The 15952-nt window shown below is 43.0% G+C and overlaps 1 protein-coding gene across 2 annotated transcripts in view; it reads right to left on the bottom strand.

The window, feature by feature from the left end:
- Nucleotides 1-3589: 3589 nt before the first annotated feature.
- Nucleotides 3590-15952, bottom strand: part of scarb1 (scavenger receptor class B, member 1) — a 112079-nt gene continuing 99716 nt past the window's right edge. The window contains exons 12-13 of one of the 2 annotated variants that reach the window (XM_080207914.1): nt 7619-7733; nt 3590-5552 (exon numbers count right to left, since the gene is read on the bottom strand). In XM_080207914.1, the coding sequence (XP_080064040.1) occupies nt 5539-5552; nt 7619-7733 (129 nt within the window). In that variant the 3' untranslated portion in view covers nt 3590-5538. The remainder of the gene's footprint in view (nt 5553-7618; nt 7734-15952) is intronic. The other variant, XM_080207915.1, reaches the window with a different exon arrangement.

Here is a 15952-nt window from a genome sequence, read left to right as displayed (position 1 = left end):
TGTAGTAGATATAAATGATCTGGAGGAAAATGTGGGGGGTCTGATTAGTAAATTTGTGGATGACGTGAAACTTGGTGGAGTTGCTGATTGTGCCGGAAATTGTCAGAGGCTACAACAGGATATCGATAGATTAGAGACTTGGGCACAGAAATGGCAGATGGAGTTTAATTCAGACAAACGTGAGGTGAAGCATTTTGGAGGATAAAATTTAGGTGTGAATTATACTGTAAACTTGATTGGATTTGATTTATTATTGTCAAATGTATTAACATACAGTGAAAAGTATTGTTTCTTCCGCGCTATACAGACAAAACATATCATTCATAGAGAAGGAAGTGAGAGAGTGCAGAATATAGTGTCACAGTCATAGCTAGGGCACAGAGAAAGATCAACTTAATGCAAGAAAAGTCTTTTCAAAAAGCCAAACAGTGTGCCTTAATGACTATCGACCAGTGGCTCTGACATCCATCATTGTGAAGTGCTTCAAAAGGTTAGTCATGGCACGAAAAGCTGTTCTTGAGTCGGTTGGTACGTAACCTCAGACATTTGTATCTTTTCCCTGACGGAAGAAGGTAGAAGAGAGAATGTCTGGGGTGCGTGGGATCCTTAATTATGCTGGCTGCTTTGCTGAGACAGTGGGAAGTGTAGACAGAGTCAATGGATGGGAGGCTGGTTTGTGTGATGGATTGGGCTACATTCACCTCCTTTAGTAGTTCCTCGCAGTCTTGGGCAGAGCAGGAGCCCATACCAAACTGTGATACAACCAGAAAGAATGATTTCTATGGGGCATCTATAAAAGTTGGTGAGAGTCGTAGCTGACATGCCAAATTTCCTTAGTCTTCTGAGAAAGTAGAGGCATTGGTGGGCTTTCTTAACTATAGTGTCAGCATGGGGGGGACCAGGGCAGGTTGTTGGTGATCTGGACACCTAAAGACATGAAGTTCTCGACCCTTTCTACTTTGTACCCGTTGATGTAGACAGGGGCATGTTCTCCTTTACGCTTCCCGAAGTCGATGACAATCTCCTTCGTTTTGTTGACAATGAGGGAGAGATTATTGTTGCTGTACCAGTTCACCAGATTCTCTATCTCATTCCTGTGCTCTGTCTCATCATTGTTTGAGATCCGACCCACTACGGTGGTGTCATCAGCAAACTTGAAAATTGAGTTGGCGGGGAATTTGGCCACACAGTCATAGATGTATAAGGAGTATAGTAGGGGTCTGAGAACACAGCCTTGTAAGGCACCAGTGTTGAGGATAATCATAGAACACTACAGCGCAGTACAGGCCCTTCGGCCCTCAATGTTGCGCCGACCAACGGAACCAATCTAATGACCCTCTAACTTAAACTATTCCAATGTTATCCATTTCCTATGCACTGACGATTTGAACGCCCTTATAGTTGGTGTGTCCACAACTGCTGCAGGCAGGGCATTCCACGCCCTTACTACCCTCTGAGTAAAGAACCTACCTCTGATAGACTTGGGCAGAGATAGCAGATGGAGTTTAATCCGGACAAATGTGAGGTAATGCATTTTTGGAAGGTCTAATACAGATAGGAAATATACAGTAAATGGCAGGACCCTTAAGAATATCGATAGGCAAAAGAGATCTGTGTGTCCAGGTACATAGGTCACAAAGTAGCAATGCAGGTGGAGAACATAGAACACTACAGCACAAACAGGCCCTTTGGCCCACGAGTTGCGCCGATCACATCAACACCTATCTATAACCCCCAATCCCATAAAACCCCATATACTCATCCAGAAGTCTTTTAAAAGACCCCAGCGAGTTCGCCTCCACCACCACTGACAGCAGCCGATTCCATTCACTCACCACCCTCTGAGTGAAAAACTTACCCCTAAGGTAGTCAAGAAGGCATACGGCATGCTTGCCTTCATTGGCCGGGGCACTGAGTTTAAAAATTGGCAAGTTATGACGCAGCTTTATAGAACCTTAGTTAGGCCGCACTTGGAATATAGTGTTCAATTCTGGTCGACACACTACCAGAAGGAATGTGGAGGCTTTGGAGAGGGTACAGAAAAGATTTACCAGGATGTTGCCTGGTATGGGGGGCATTAGCTATGAGGAGAGGTTGGAGAAACTTGGTTTGTTCTCACTGGAGCGATGGAGGCTGAGGGGAGACCTGACAGAAGTCTACAAGATTGAGAGGCATGGACAGAGTGGATAGTCAGAAGCTTTTTCCCAGGATGGAAGAGTCAATTACTGGGGGGCACAGGTTTAAGGTGCGAGGGACAAGGTTTAAAGGAGATGTATGAGATAGGTTTTTTTTTGTTTACACAGAGGGTGGTGGGTGCCTGGAACACGCTGCCGGGGGAGGGAATGGAAGCGGATACAATGGTGAGTTTTCAGGGGCGTCTTGACAAATACACGAATAGGATGGGAATAGAGGGAGGGTTAGGGAGTTTTAGTTCAGATGGGGGCAGCGTGAACGGTGCAGGCTTGGAGGGCCGAAGGGCCTGTTCCTGTGCTGTAACTTTTTGTTTTAAAATATTGAATTCATCTGAAGCTTTGTTCTTATCAGTTAAGAGGTTTACTCGCTATATTTTACAAATATCCTTGAAGTAAGGCGTTCAGATGGCAGCTGTGAAAATGTAAACAGAACAGAATGGAACATTGACCTTTATGGGAAAGGAGGCTGGAATACAATCCGGTGAATGTTTTATTCCAGTTCAGCTCTCTAAGAGCTCCATAAAACACACAAAATACAGAAGAGAATGATTACTGAAAATGTAACTAATAATAAGGATGAACTGATGACATTCTAGAACATTCCAGTTGAAATGCTCCTGTTTGTATTAGGAATGATATTATGAATGACTTGTGATGAAGTGGGTAAATGGTCACTTTTACTTATTTATGCATCAGGTTAATCAGATGGAATGCAATTTCAAAAACCTAAAGAATGACTTTCTATTATTTGCAAATATGTAATGTTGAAATGAAGTGTGAGCCAGATAATCAAATCCCAGCTTGGAATCAGTCACAGCTGAACAAAAGAAAGGGAAATAATTCCCCAGTTCCTTTAAAAACATCATTACAACTGGGGGAAATTTTATTACCCGTTTAACTCGTTGTTTAGGTCAACTAACAATTACTGCCTCAGGTAAAACCTCCCTTGGAAACTGCATCCCTGAAGTAACTCTGCCCCCCCCCTCGCCAGGGATAACCCACCACCCCCCCCACCACCTCGCCAGGGATAACCCACCACCCCCCCCACCACCTCGCCAGGGATAACACCCACCTGGCTTTACTCACAACACCCCCCCCCCACCAGGTAAGACCAGTACCTCCTGCCTCAACTCCACCTTTTAAACTGATTCACCAAAACAAATTCCACTAGACTCGAAAGCTCACCATTCCAGCAGCTTCTCTGTGTATTTTTAAATAGTCACCCAGGTTCTGCAAAGTCCTGGTAAAGAAAGTTATGCCATTTGTTACAGAACAGGATGAGAAACCCCAGTGTTTGTTATGAAGCCAGACTCGACTCCAACTATTTTCTATTTTGACATTAGTCTGAAGATACGATGTTTTACTCCAGGCATGATTCTACTGACACACTGAGAAGCTTTTATTAAAACAAACTTTATTTAACAACAGAATTTAACTATAAAAGTTAACATTTACCAATTAAATAATACTTAAACATGACAAGATAGAGTGCTTAACTGCCAATCACCTCAATTGGTTGTAATTCAAGCAATATTCATCTGATAGACAAACTCCTTTTCAAATTCAGTTAGTGCTGGTCATTGTTAACAGTCCTACAAGCTCTTTGAACACTCTGGAGACAGAGAGAAACAGAGAGACATCTGTCTTCTGACAACCCCAAACAGCAGCCTCGAGGGAGGGAGGGAGGGAGGGAGGGAGAGAGAGAAAGAGAGAGAGAGAGAGAGAGAGAGAGAGAGAGACAGACGAGAGAGAGAGACAGACGAGAGAGAGAGAGACAGACGAGAGAGATACTTGCTTCTTTCAGGCTCAGGTAGAAACTAACCATTTCAACAAAAACTAAGTTTAGCTCTGCCCATTAACACATGACCATCTGTGCCAACCAATCTAACCAAAACCCTATTCTGAAATCCCTGCGGAAAACACAAAAAAAATTAATGCAGCTTTAAACAAATGCATCCCTCGCTAGATCAATCATTAGCCTGTTTCAGTACGTGATCTGCCTAGTGCAGACAAATGGGCACCATATAAAACAGAGCTGAATTTTAAACATGCCTCTTACAATACACATGATATAAAAACATTTCAAGGCACAATCTCATCATACATTCGACAGTCCATTTGTATAGATATAAATGTGCAGTAGCCATCAACTCAACAGATGTGATTTGACACCAGTGAAGTATGAAAACGAACACTGAAGAATATTTTTACATTACCTAACACACAGAATCAAACAGTAGCAATCCAGATCGAAATTCCTCTTCTCTAAAGGGACACAACCAAATGGTTAATCTGAATTTCACATGCTCCTTTCCTGAATATTTGAATTTGAGGTTTGATTTCTAGTTTTTAATTGCAGTTTATATTAGCAGAATCCCTATTACTAAATTACCATGTACCAAATTTAAGGAAAATACAGTATTTAGAAAAATACAATTTGATAAAATGTTATAAAAGTGTGCGTTAGAGCGTGTAACTGCACTAATCAAATACTAACAAATGAATTCATGCTTCAAACATCTCCAAAACACTCAACTAACTAAATATACGAATACCCAATCCACCAAGGCAGTTCTCTTTACATCTTGAATTGTAATTTGGAATACTGGAATGTCTGGTGTCGTTTTTATATTGAAAGATTGTACAGAAAGATCCCACAAACCGCAGTGAGGTGAATGACGGATTTGTTACAAGGATTAAATATGGGAAGAATATGACTGATGTGGCTGTAAAACACCCACCTGGAGAATCATCACTTCATCCATCAAATCAGGCAGATAGTTTCCTTCAGCTGTATTAACTCCGTCAAAGTGTTAACTACCTGTGTGTGATCAATGACTCTTGTGGAGAGCCACAAACAGCAGATCCGGTTGTAGGTGTCGGGATGGTGAACACTGATCAGAATGAAGCTTTGAACAAAGTCTTTGAGTGGAATTTAAACCCGTACTCTACAAATCAAAGGGTTAAATGTTATCAGTTAATATGTGATAATTACACAAATGAAACTTGTAACTAAATAGAACACAATAATAAACAGTGGCTGCAATAAGCTTTGCGTAACATTTCTCCTCAAATTAATATCTGTATTTATCTGGAAGGATACTGTAAATATTTACGCTGGCATGTGGAGAGGTTTTAGCTAACATAAGTACGTATTCAGTGCGAATTTGAGAAGGAGAATTAATGGAACATAAAGGAACAGTCCTTGCAGTTAAAAACTGTTCATTTTCTATCCAGATATTCAAAGGTTCTGTCCAGTAGATATCAAGGCTGTTGAAGCGATTGATTATTTGATTCACCGAGCAGCAGCGATGAGTCGCCAGAAGATCTTCGACTGACAGGAATCTCACTGACAGGAATCTGAGTAAAAATAAAGTTCTCTGTCAAATGGTAAACATGTTTTAAAAAGGAACATTAATTAATGCATTGAATGCCAAACAAGATGCACAAATATTTCATCATAAACTTCAAACGTGCATGGAAATATCAGAGTAAGCAAACACATGACATTTTATAAAGATTTATTGGAAGTTGCTCAGTAGATTAGTTATGGACCCGGCAGTAAAACATTGATTGGTGGGATTTGCAAACCTCGAGATATTATTGCAGTAAAAAGTCTCAACAATTGATCAAATGTAATTAAATGCTTGGATAATGAACAAGGGGCCAGTTAAAGGTGTTACATGCTTTGAGCTGGTGTTTTAAAATATAAGTATTGCAGATTTAATTGTTGAGTTGCTGGAGCTAAATAAACTTGCAGAGCCTTGGGGATAGAGTAGGGGATTAGAACAGAATGAAGAGCTGGCAAAAGCCCGATGGGATGAATGGCCTCCTTGGGTTTTGTAATGACTATGAGCTTATTTTGTAGCTCACAATTTCAAAAGAGTTTTACAGGAAAAGTGAGTGAGAATTTGGGCTAAAGTGCATTGTCAAGCTGTAAACCTCTCAAAGATAGTTATTCAGACGGGCAAAGGATAGGAAGTGTCCGTGTTGGAGCAGAGTTTTCACATAACTTCTGGATTCTGAAAACCCAGAAACCATTTAAAACGTGGCATCAGAATAGAATCATTGGACACAGCCCCACCGCGGCTGCACCGTGACCCCCAGCCCCACCGCGGCTGCACCGTGACCCCCAGCCCCACCGCGGCTGCACCGTGACCCCCAGCCCCACCGCGGCTGCACCGTGACCCCCAGCCCCACCGCGGCTGCACCGTGACCAGTAAATGAAGCAGTGTGTCATTCTCACTGCTGCCTGTTGGTCACAGTCAGTGTGACATTTTCACAAGTGTTTCTCGCTGCTTGAAGTTTAATTTCTCTTTCTCACTCTCAGTGAAGCAATATTACATTAGAGAAAGTCATCGTGCATCACGTCATCAAGGAACGGTGGATTTAAGGCACTCAAACGCTCCTTTAGTCTGTGTTTCTCGTTAATATTTTTACTCTATTTATTTCCCCTCGACTGCAATTATTTGAATTTCTCACCAGCCCCAGCCCAATGTTTTGGACAGTTTGCAGAGGGCAATGCTTTGCTCTTCAATCTCGCTAAGGACAGAAACAACAATAGAGAGACAGCCATCAATAACTAACCTCACTACACTTTCCCCACTCTGTCACAGTAAACATTGTTCCAAGGAGATTGCTTCAAATTCATCCAAGGAAATTATTTTGGATAAATTCCCATTTGGAATGTAATTTTCCTGTCTCCAATTGACGCCCTCAATCTCCTGAATTCAATTATACAAAAACACAGCAATCTTTCTTGTTAATAACTTTACAGGCCAATGATTTAAAGATTATAAACTGTTTAAACATTCTCATCTGCTTCCAGTTAACAAAACGTCTTTATTTTCGAGGATCTTTCTTGTGCCCAAGTCCAATTTCAGTTCAAAATGGTCTCAAATCGGAAAGAACGCCCTTTTTGAACTGGGAAAGTCCTGTCAATTTTCTGTTTTATTTTTCCATTTTATTGAGGCAACACAGTGGCGTGGGTGTCACACTGACACAGTGGGTTAGCACTGCTGCCTCACAGCGCCAGGGACCTGGATTCGATTCCCAGCTTGGGTCACTGTTGGTGTGGAGACTGCACGTTCTCCCCGTGTCTGCGTGGGTTTCCTCCAGGTGCTCCAGTCTGAAAGACATGTTGGTTAGGGTGCATTGGCTAAATTCTCCCTCAGTGTACCCGAACAAGTACCAGGGTGTGGCGACCAGGGGATTTTCACAGTAACTTCATTGCAGTATTAATGTCAGCCTGCTTGAGACACTAATAAATAAACTTTAAGGGGAGCGAATTCTGGTCCAGGGATATTATCAGCCATTTCCAAACACCCACTTATTTGTATTTCCTGAACCTGGGAGTGTGACAGAGTTTAATGGGCAGCAATTTACAACACAAGTCTACACGAAAACACTTTTAAACCTTTACCTACCTACAGAGACTTCAACCTCCAGCTTCTCGTTAAAAGTCACACGATTTGACTTTTCAGAACTGAATGATTTGTCTTCAGTGCATAGTTTATTAGTCGAAAATAAAATGTTTTTGTCCTATAAAGCAATCACTCAGACTTTATAGTAACATGTCAAATTGTTTTAAATCAAGAATATGAGTTATGAACAGTTAGCTTGTGGTGTGTTTTAGTTTTGTTTGTTTAAAGTGCAGCATTTAAGAATCACGCACAGGATTACTTTATCAAGCTGCCATTATTTAATCATATTTAAAACCTATCAAATGTTTTATTGATTTTATTCATTGTTACGCTTCTTTAAACCACTATTAGAATGCAGCCATTCGGTCCACCATCGCTGCACTGGCTCTTTTAACAAGCAACCTAATTATTAGCACACCCTTGCACACTCCGTGTTGTCTTGTAGAAGCGTATCTTTACCAGTATTTAGAACATAGAACATTCCAGCGCAGTACAGGCCCTTCGGCCCTCGATGTTGCGCCGACCAGTGGAACCAATCTAATGACCCTCTAACCCAAACTATTCCAATATTATCCATATGCCTATCCACTGACCATTTGAACGCCCTTAAAGTTGGCGAGTCCACAACTGCTGCAGGCAGGGCATTCCACACCCTTACTACCCTCTGACATCCATCCTATAACTACCATCCCTTAATTTAAAGCTACATCCCCACGTGTTAGCCGTCACCGTCCGAGGAAATAGGCTCTCACTATTCACCCTATCTAACCCTCTGATCATCTTGTATGCCTCAATTAGGTCACCTCTTAACCTTCTTCTTTCTAACCAAAATAACCTCAAGTCCCTCAGCCTTTCCTCATAAGACCTTCCCACCATACCAGGCAACATCCCGGTAAACCTCCTCTGCACCCTTTCCAATGCCTCCACATCTTTCTTATAATGCAGCGACCAGAACTGTACGCAATACTCCAAGTGCGGCCACACCAGAGTTTTGTACAGTTGCAACATGCAATTTATCCAATGCCCCTTTGAAAGCCGACACTGAATCTCTCACTATCAAACTGTGAATAGCAGGTAACTACTTTCTAAAACATTTTTTATCTCCTTGGTATCTGTTTTGCCAATTATCTGAAATCTGCATTTTCCAGTTACAGACCCTCCAGAAACTGTTTCTCCCTATATAATTTATTGTGCTCACCCCAGTCCAACACCGGCATCTCTACATCATATCTAATCTAGCAAACCTCTCTTAATTCCAAACACTTCTATTAAATCCATCTTTAATTATCTATTTTCTCTGGAAAGACATCATCAAATGCACAATTTTCAGGAGCCTTAACTATAGATTCCCTTGTGCGTCTTATTGTTTTAAACAGACAGAGTGTGATTATTGAATGCGGAACTGCAGGCTTGTTCTGCGCATCTCTGTAAATAAATGCTATTGAACATTGTAGCGATTCTCTCTAGTTTGATTCTTTAACACTTGGCTCTCTAGATTATAACATGGTGGCAGAGAACAATTAACTAAAAGTGATAAGTTCAGAAGCATGGTTTTTTTGACAGAAAATGAAAATTCCTAATGGAAAATGTCAGAATGTAAATAATCAGGGTGAGGTTCTCCTCTCAGTGTTTGAACATAAAGACTGAGCTGGGTACATGCAGATGTGATATGTCCCTAGCAAAGAGAAACCTCAGAATCTTGCAGTGCACAAGGAGGCCATTCGGCCCATCATTTCTCTCCATGTCTGCAACTCCTTTGGTGCCATCCTTCCTCATCTCTCTGCACATCATTCCTTTGCAAACTCTCAAGCCTTATTGAAGACCTTGACTGAATCTGCCTCCACAACCCTCTCAGGTATAGTCTGTCACTCAGAAGATTCACTTGGCTAACCCTGGAATGAAGAGGTTGGCCTCTGAGGGTAGGCCCACCTCCCTTGAGTTTAGGAGAATGAGAGGTGACTTTGCAGAAATATACAAGATTGAGGGGGGATTGGTAGGGTCGGTGCTCAGGGAATCTAGAACTGCTACGGTGGGTGGGGTGGGGGAGAGGCACCTTTTAAAGCTGAGGGGCCTCCTAGAAACAAGAGGAATTCCACCTTTCAGAGTGCGGTTGGCCTTTGGAATTTCCCATTCAAAACACCTGTTCAGCTAGGAAATTGTACATTTGAGTCTTAAACGAAGCAGCACCCATCCCCATGTTGATACTGGAGATGTTTGTCTCAGGTTTATAGATTTGTTTAACTGAGCAGCAGATGCTCAAACTGGCTGTCTGAGATACATTCTCATCCAATAACCTTCAACTGTCCAGGGCCAAGGATTCTCAGCTCCTCACTTTTAGGTGAATGCAAGTTAAAGAGCTGGCACAGTGGGTTAGCGCTGCTGCCTCACGGCGCCAGGGACCTGGGTTCAATTCCCACCTTGGGTCACTATCTGTGTGGACTCTGCATGTTCTCCCCATGTCTGCATGGGTTTCCTTTCGCAGTCTGAAAGGCGTGCTGGTTAAGTGGATTGACCCAAACAGGCGCTGGAGTGTGGTGACGAGGGCATTTTCACAGTAACTTCATTGCAGTGTTAATGCAAGCCTACTTGTGACACTAATAAATAAACTTTAACTTAGAAATTAAAAGCAAAGAAAGATTGGAAAAGTAGGACAACATTGTAAAACTAAATAACACTGAACTAAAGGTGTTGGATCAGCAGGTTTCTCACTCCCAGGAGGACAGAGAAGAGAAGAGAGGACAGAGAAGAGAAGAGAAGACAGAGAAGAGAGGAGAAGAGGAGAGAAGAGAAGAGGAGAGGAGAGGAGAGGAGAAGAGAAGAGAAGAGAGAACAGAAGAGAAAAAGAGAAGAGGAGAGAAAAAGAAGAGAAGAACTGCCGGAGAGTTGGTGTGGTACCGAGAGAGGCCGGTGAGATCAGGACAGAGCGTCACGGTGGACACAATGGCAGCTGGGTACAGAGGCAGGATGTGGGAAATCCCAGCCCACTCCCCCATTCTTAGAAAGGCTTCCTCATCCCTACATATCCCCCTTACTCCTATACACCCCCTCAGCCCCTAAAACACTCCCCACAAGACCCTGCACCCCCCTCAGCCCCTACATGCCCCCCCCCCCAACCCTTCAGGGAGGCTTTGGGAGAGGGTACAGGCTGTGGAGAGGGTACAGAAAAGATTTACCACAGTGTTGCCTGGTATAGAGGGTATTAGATATGAGGAGAGGTTGGAGAAACTTGGTTTGTTTTCATTGGAGTGACAGAAGTTGAGGGGAGACCTGATAGAAGTCTACAAGATTATGAGAGGCATGGACAGAGTGGATAGTCAGAAGCTTTTCCCAGGATGGAAGAGTCAATTACTAGGGGGCACAGATTTAAGCTGAGGGGGGCAAGTTTTAAAAGAGATGCTGTTTCTGTGTCTAAGTCTCCAATCTATCTCTATCCTGTTGTATCCTCTGACAATCCCTGGCACTATCAACAACTCCACCAATCTTCATGTCATCCATAAACTTACCGATCAACTACACTTTCCTCCAGATCATTTATATATACTACAAACAACAGAGGTCCCAGCACTGATTCCTGCGGGATGCCACTAGCTACAGATCTCTATTCTGAAAAGCACCCTTCCACCATTACTCTGTCTTCTATATCCAATCCAATTCTGTATCCATCTAGCCAGTCCACCTGAATCCCCTGTGATTTTACTTTTTTTTAACCAGCCTGCAATGTGGGACCTTGTCAAGTACCTTACTAAAGTCCATATAAACTACATCCACTGCCCTTCCCTCATCAATTATCTTTGTCACACCTTCAAAAAACTCAATCAACTCGATGAGATATCACCTTCCCCGTACAAAACCTGTCACTAACTAGTCTATTTTCCTTCAAGTATCCTGTCCCTCAGTATCTTCTCCAAAAGCTTTCCTACCGCTGATGACCGGCTCACCGGCCTATAATTTGCTGGATTATCCCTGCTTCCTTTCTCAAACAAGGGAAAAACATTGGCTATTCTCCAGTCCTCTGGAACTTCACCTGTGGTCAATAAGGATGTGAAGATACCTGTTAAGGTCCCAACTATTTCTCTCTTTGCCTCCCCCAGTGACCTGGGATAAATCCCATCCGGCCCCAGGGACTTGTCTACTTAATGCAATTTAGGATACTCAACACTTCCACCTTTGATATATTGACATTTTCTGGAGCATTCACACAGCTATCTGACCTCAACGTCCGTCATGTCCTTCCCCTTGGTAAATACCGATACACAGCATTCATCAAGGACTTCACCCACTTCCTGTGGTTCTACACATAACTTCCTGTCTAAAGCTTTTCCCAACATTATCACAACAGTTTGGTGGTCTGTATCCCACCTCCACCAGTGTTTTTTGCTCCTTGTTGTTCCTTAATTTGATCCACACAGATTCCACATCATCTATGCTAATATATTTCCTCAATATCATCTCTGATCAACAATGCAACTCTCCCACCTTTTCCTTTGTCTGTCTCTCCTAAACACGGAATAACCTTTATTTATTTCCTATTCTTGGTCACCACGTCTCCGTAATGCCAACTATAGCACACCCCTTTAACAATTTGCCCCTCTCCCCAAATCATTTCAGCCCTATCACCATCTTCAATGAAACTCAGCAACATTAATCCTTTCTATAGCCCAGGAAATGAAGCAGAGCCTGACCAGTCACTAAATCACTCAGTTCAGAAGGAATTACGTCATTTGGCTTTAGTGTTGCACATTTGAGAAATGCACAACAATGGATAAAGTCACTTTTATTAATTTAACACAAGAGCAGAAGCCACAGATTCTGGATTTATGGAATCATAGACACCTTACAGTGCAGAAGGCAGCCATTCGGCCCATCGAGTCTGCACTGAAGTTAAAAACAGAAAATGCTGGTCATGCGACATCTGTGGAGAGAACAAAGCTGCAGTTTGATGATCGATCTTTCATTTGAACTGGGAAAAGTTCAAGTTGTAACAGGGTGTTGGCAAGCAGAGACAGGGAAAGGATGGAAGGGAGGAAAGAACAAAAGGGGAATGTCTGCAATGGAAGCCAGGAAAGATTAAATAACAAAAGGGATATTGGCACAAGGAAATGGGACAAATAAAACAACAAAAGATGGATCTAGAGGAGGTGTAAATGGTAACAGCAGAATCATCACTAACACCCACTGTCCAAAACACTGGGGAGGAGTGGTTATGATGTGAAACTGTTGAGCTCAGAGTTGAGTTGGGATGGAAGAGTCTCTGAGCTTCCTTTGATCTTTCTTTCTTGTTCCTCAGTCAAGGACCAACATAATGGACAAGATCCTCTTCCCATTTTTTGCTCCCCCATTCCCCAATTAATGTTTGATAAAAACATAATTATGAGCAGGAATAGACCATTCGGCCTCTTGAGTGTGCTCTGTTATTTGATGAGATTATTCCCTGTCTCTTCCACATCTCTCTCAATTCCCTGAAAAACTTCCTCTCTCAGCCCTGAATATGCTTAACGACTAATCATCCACAACCATCTAGGGGCAGGGAGCTTCAAAGATTCACAACCTTTGATCGAGGAAATGAATCCGCATCTCAGTCCGAAATGATTCCTTATCCTGAGGTTGTGACCCCATGTTCAAGACTTCCCATTAGTGGAAACAATCTCTCAGTGTCCACCCTACCAAATCCTTCAGAACTTTGTCTCCTTCTAAATTCTACAGACATAACTCCAGTTTTCTCGGCCTCTCATTATAGGCAACCCCTCATCCCAGGAACCAACTGATCGATCCTTTGCTCCACTGCTTCCAATACAAGTGTTGCTTCCCGAAATATGGCAACAAAATCTGCATATAGTATTCCAGATCACCAAATGCCTTTACACCTGCAGCATGATTTCCTTATTTTGCATTCCAATCCTGTGTAAAAAAGGCCAACATGTAAATGCCTGTAGATTCTGTCTCTCAGAATACCTTCTAACAATTTACCTACTACAGATGTGAGGCTCACTGGCCTATAGGTCCCAGCTGAGGATAAAGACGTCAAAGTGGGATGGAGAATTAAAATTACAGAATATTCTGGTCAGCCTATTGTAGAAAGGATATTATTAAACTAGAAAGAGTGCACAAAAGATTTACTAGGATGCTACCAGGACTTGATGGATTGAGTTATAAGGAGAGGCTGAATAGACTGGGACTTTTTTCTCTGGGCCCTAGAAGGCTGAGGGGTGATCTTATAGAGAGCTGAAAGATAATGAGGGGCACAGATCAGCTAGATAGTCAATATCTTTTCCCAAAGGTATGGGGAGTCTAAAACTAGAGGGCATAGGTTTGGGGGTGGGGGGTGGGGATACAAAAGTGTCCAGAGGGGCAATTTTTTCACACAGAAGGTGGTGAGTGTCTGGAACAAGCTGCCAGAGATTAGTAGTAGAGGTGGGTATAATTTTGTCTTTTAAAAAGCGTTTAGATAGTTACATGGGTAAGATGGGTGTAGAGGGATATGGGCCAAATGCAGGCAATTGGGACTAGCTTCGGGGTTAAAAAAGGGGTAGCATAGACAAGTCGGGCCGAAGGGCCTGTTTCCGTGCTGTAAACCTCTATGACACCAGCATGGATTCAGAGTTAGCATCACATCTTTCCATTAGCCACATGCAACTTTCCCAACTCTACACCAAGCTCAACAATTTCAATCATAACCACTCCTCCCAGCATTCTGGCCATTGGGTGTTGGTGATGATTCTGCTATTCTGAATCCATGTTGGTGTCAAAGAAGAAATAGCGAGGCACCTAGAAAAGAATGGTTTGACCGAGCAGACGCAGCACAGATTCGTTAAGGGGAAGTCGTGTTTGACGAATTTATTGGATTTCTATGAGGATGTGACTAGTGCGGTAGACAGAGGGGAACCGGTGGATGTGGTGTTTTTAAGATTTCCAAAAGGCGTTTGATAAGGTGCCTCACAAAAGGTTGCTACAGAAGGTTAAGGTACACGGAGTTGGGGGTAAGGTGTTAACATGGATAGAGGATTGGTTGTCTAATAGGAAGCAGACAGTTGGTATCAATGGGTGCTATTCTGGTTGGCAGTTGGTGACTAGTGGAGTGCTGCAGGGATCAGTGCTGGGGCCTCAACTGTTTACCATTTACATAGATGATCTGGAGGAGGAGACTGAGTGTAGGGTAACGAAATTTGCTGATGACACGAAGATGAGTGGAAAAGCAAATTGCGTGGAGGATGTGGAAAGTCTGCAGAGGGATCTGGATAGGCTGAGCGAGTGGGCGAGGACCTGGCAGATGGAGTATAATGTTAGCAAATGTGAGGTTATCCACTTTGGCAGAAATAATAGGAGGAAGGATTAATATTTAAAAGGCAAAAAGCTGCAGCATGCTACGGTGCAGAGGGACCTCGGGGTCCTTGTGCATGAGTCGCAAAAACCCAGCCTACAGGTGCAGCAGGTGATCAAGAAGGCGAATGGGATGCTGGCCTTTTATAGCGAGGGGGATAGAATATAAAAGCAGGGGAGGTCTTGCTGCAACCGTACAGGGCACTGGTGAGGCCGCAGCTGGAGTAGTGTGCAGTTTTGGTCACCGCACTTGCGGAAGGATATATCGGCCTTGGAGGGAGTGCAGAGGAGGTTCGCTAGGCTGACACCAGAGATGAGGGGGTTGGACTATGAAGAAAGACTAAATAGACTGGGTCTGTACTTGGAGTTTAGAAGGATGAGGGGGGATCTTATAGAGACGTATAAGATAATGAAAGGGATGGATAGAGTAGAGGTAGAGAGATTCTTCCTGCTTAGAAAGGATAGCAGGACTAGAGGGCACAGCTCCAAGGGGTGGGGGGGCCGTTTAGATCAGAGTTGAGCAGGAACTTCTTCACTCAAAAGGGTACTGAATCTCTGGAATTCTCTGCCCGTTGAAGTGGTGGAGGCTGTCTCACTAAATATATTTAAGTCACGGGTAGATAGGTTTTTGATAGACAAGGGAATTAAGGGTTATGGGGAGAAAGCGGGAAAGTGGAACTGATCCACTTCAGATCAGCCATGATCTTATTGAATGGCAGGGCAGGCTCAAGGGGCTAGATGGCCGACTCCTGCTCCTATTTCTTATGTTCTTATTACCATTTACACCTTCTCCAGATCCATCTTTTATTTCTTTATTTACTGCATCACCATGCACCACTATTCCAACAGGACTAGACAGGATAGATTCAGGAAGGATGTTCCTGATAGTGGGGATGCCCAGAACCAGGGGCCACAGTCTGAGGATACTGTTTAGAATAAAGATGAGGAAAAATTTCTTCACGCAAAGAGTCAGTGGAATTCACTACCACAGAAAGTAGTGAGGCCAAAACATTGAATGCT

This window comes from Carcharhinus amblyrhynchos, chromosome 20 (genome assembly GCF_965287045.1).
Source record: "Carcharhinus amblyrhynchos chromosome 20, sCarAmb.v2.hapA, whole genome shotgun sequence".
Lineage (NCBI taxonomy): Eukaryota > Metazoa > Chordata > Chondrichthyes > Carcharhiniformes > Carcharhinidae > Carcharhinus > Carcharhinus amblyrhynchos.
The sequence above is the reverse complement of the archived record's forward strand: the minus strand, read 5'-3'. Positions and strand labels throughout refer to the sequence as shown.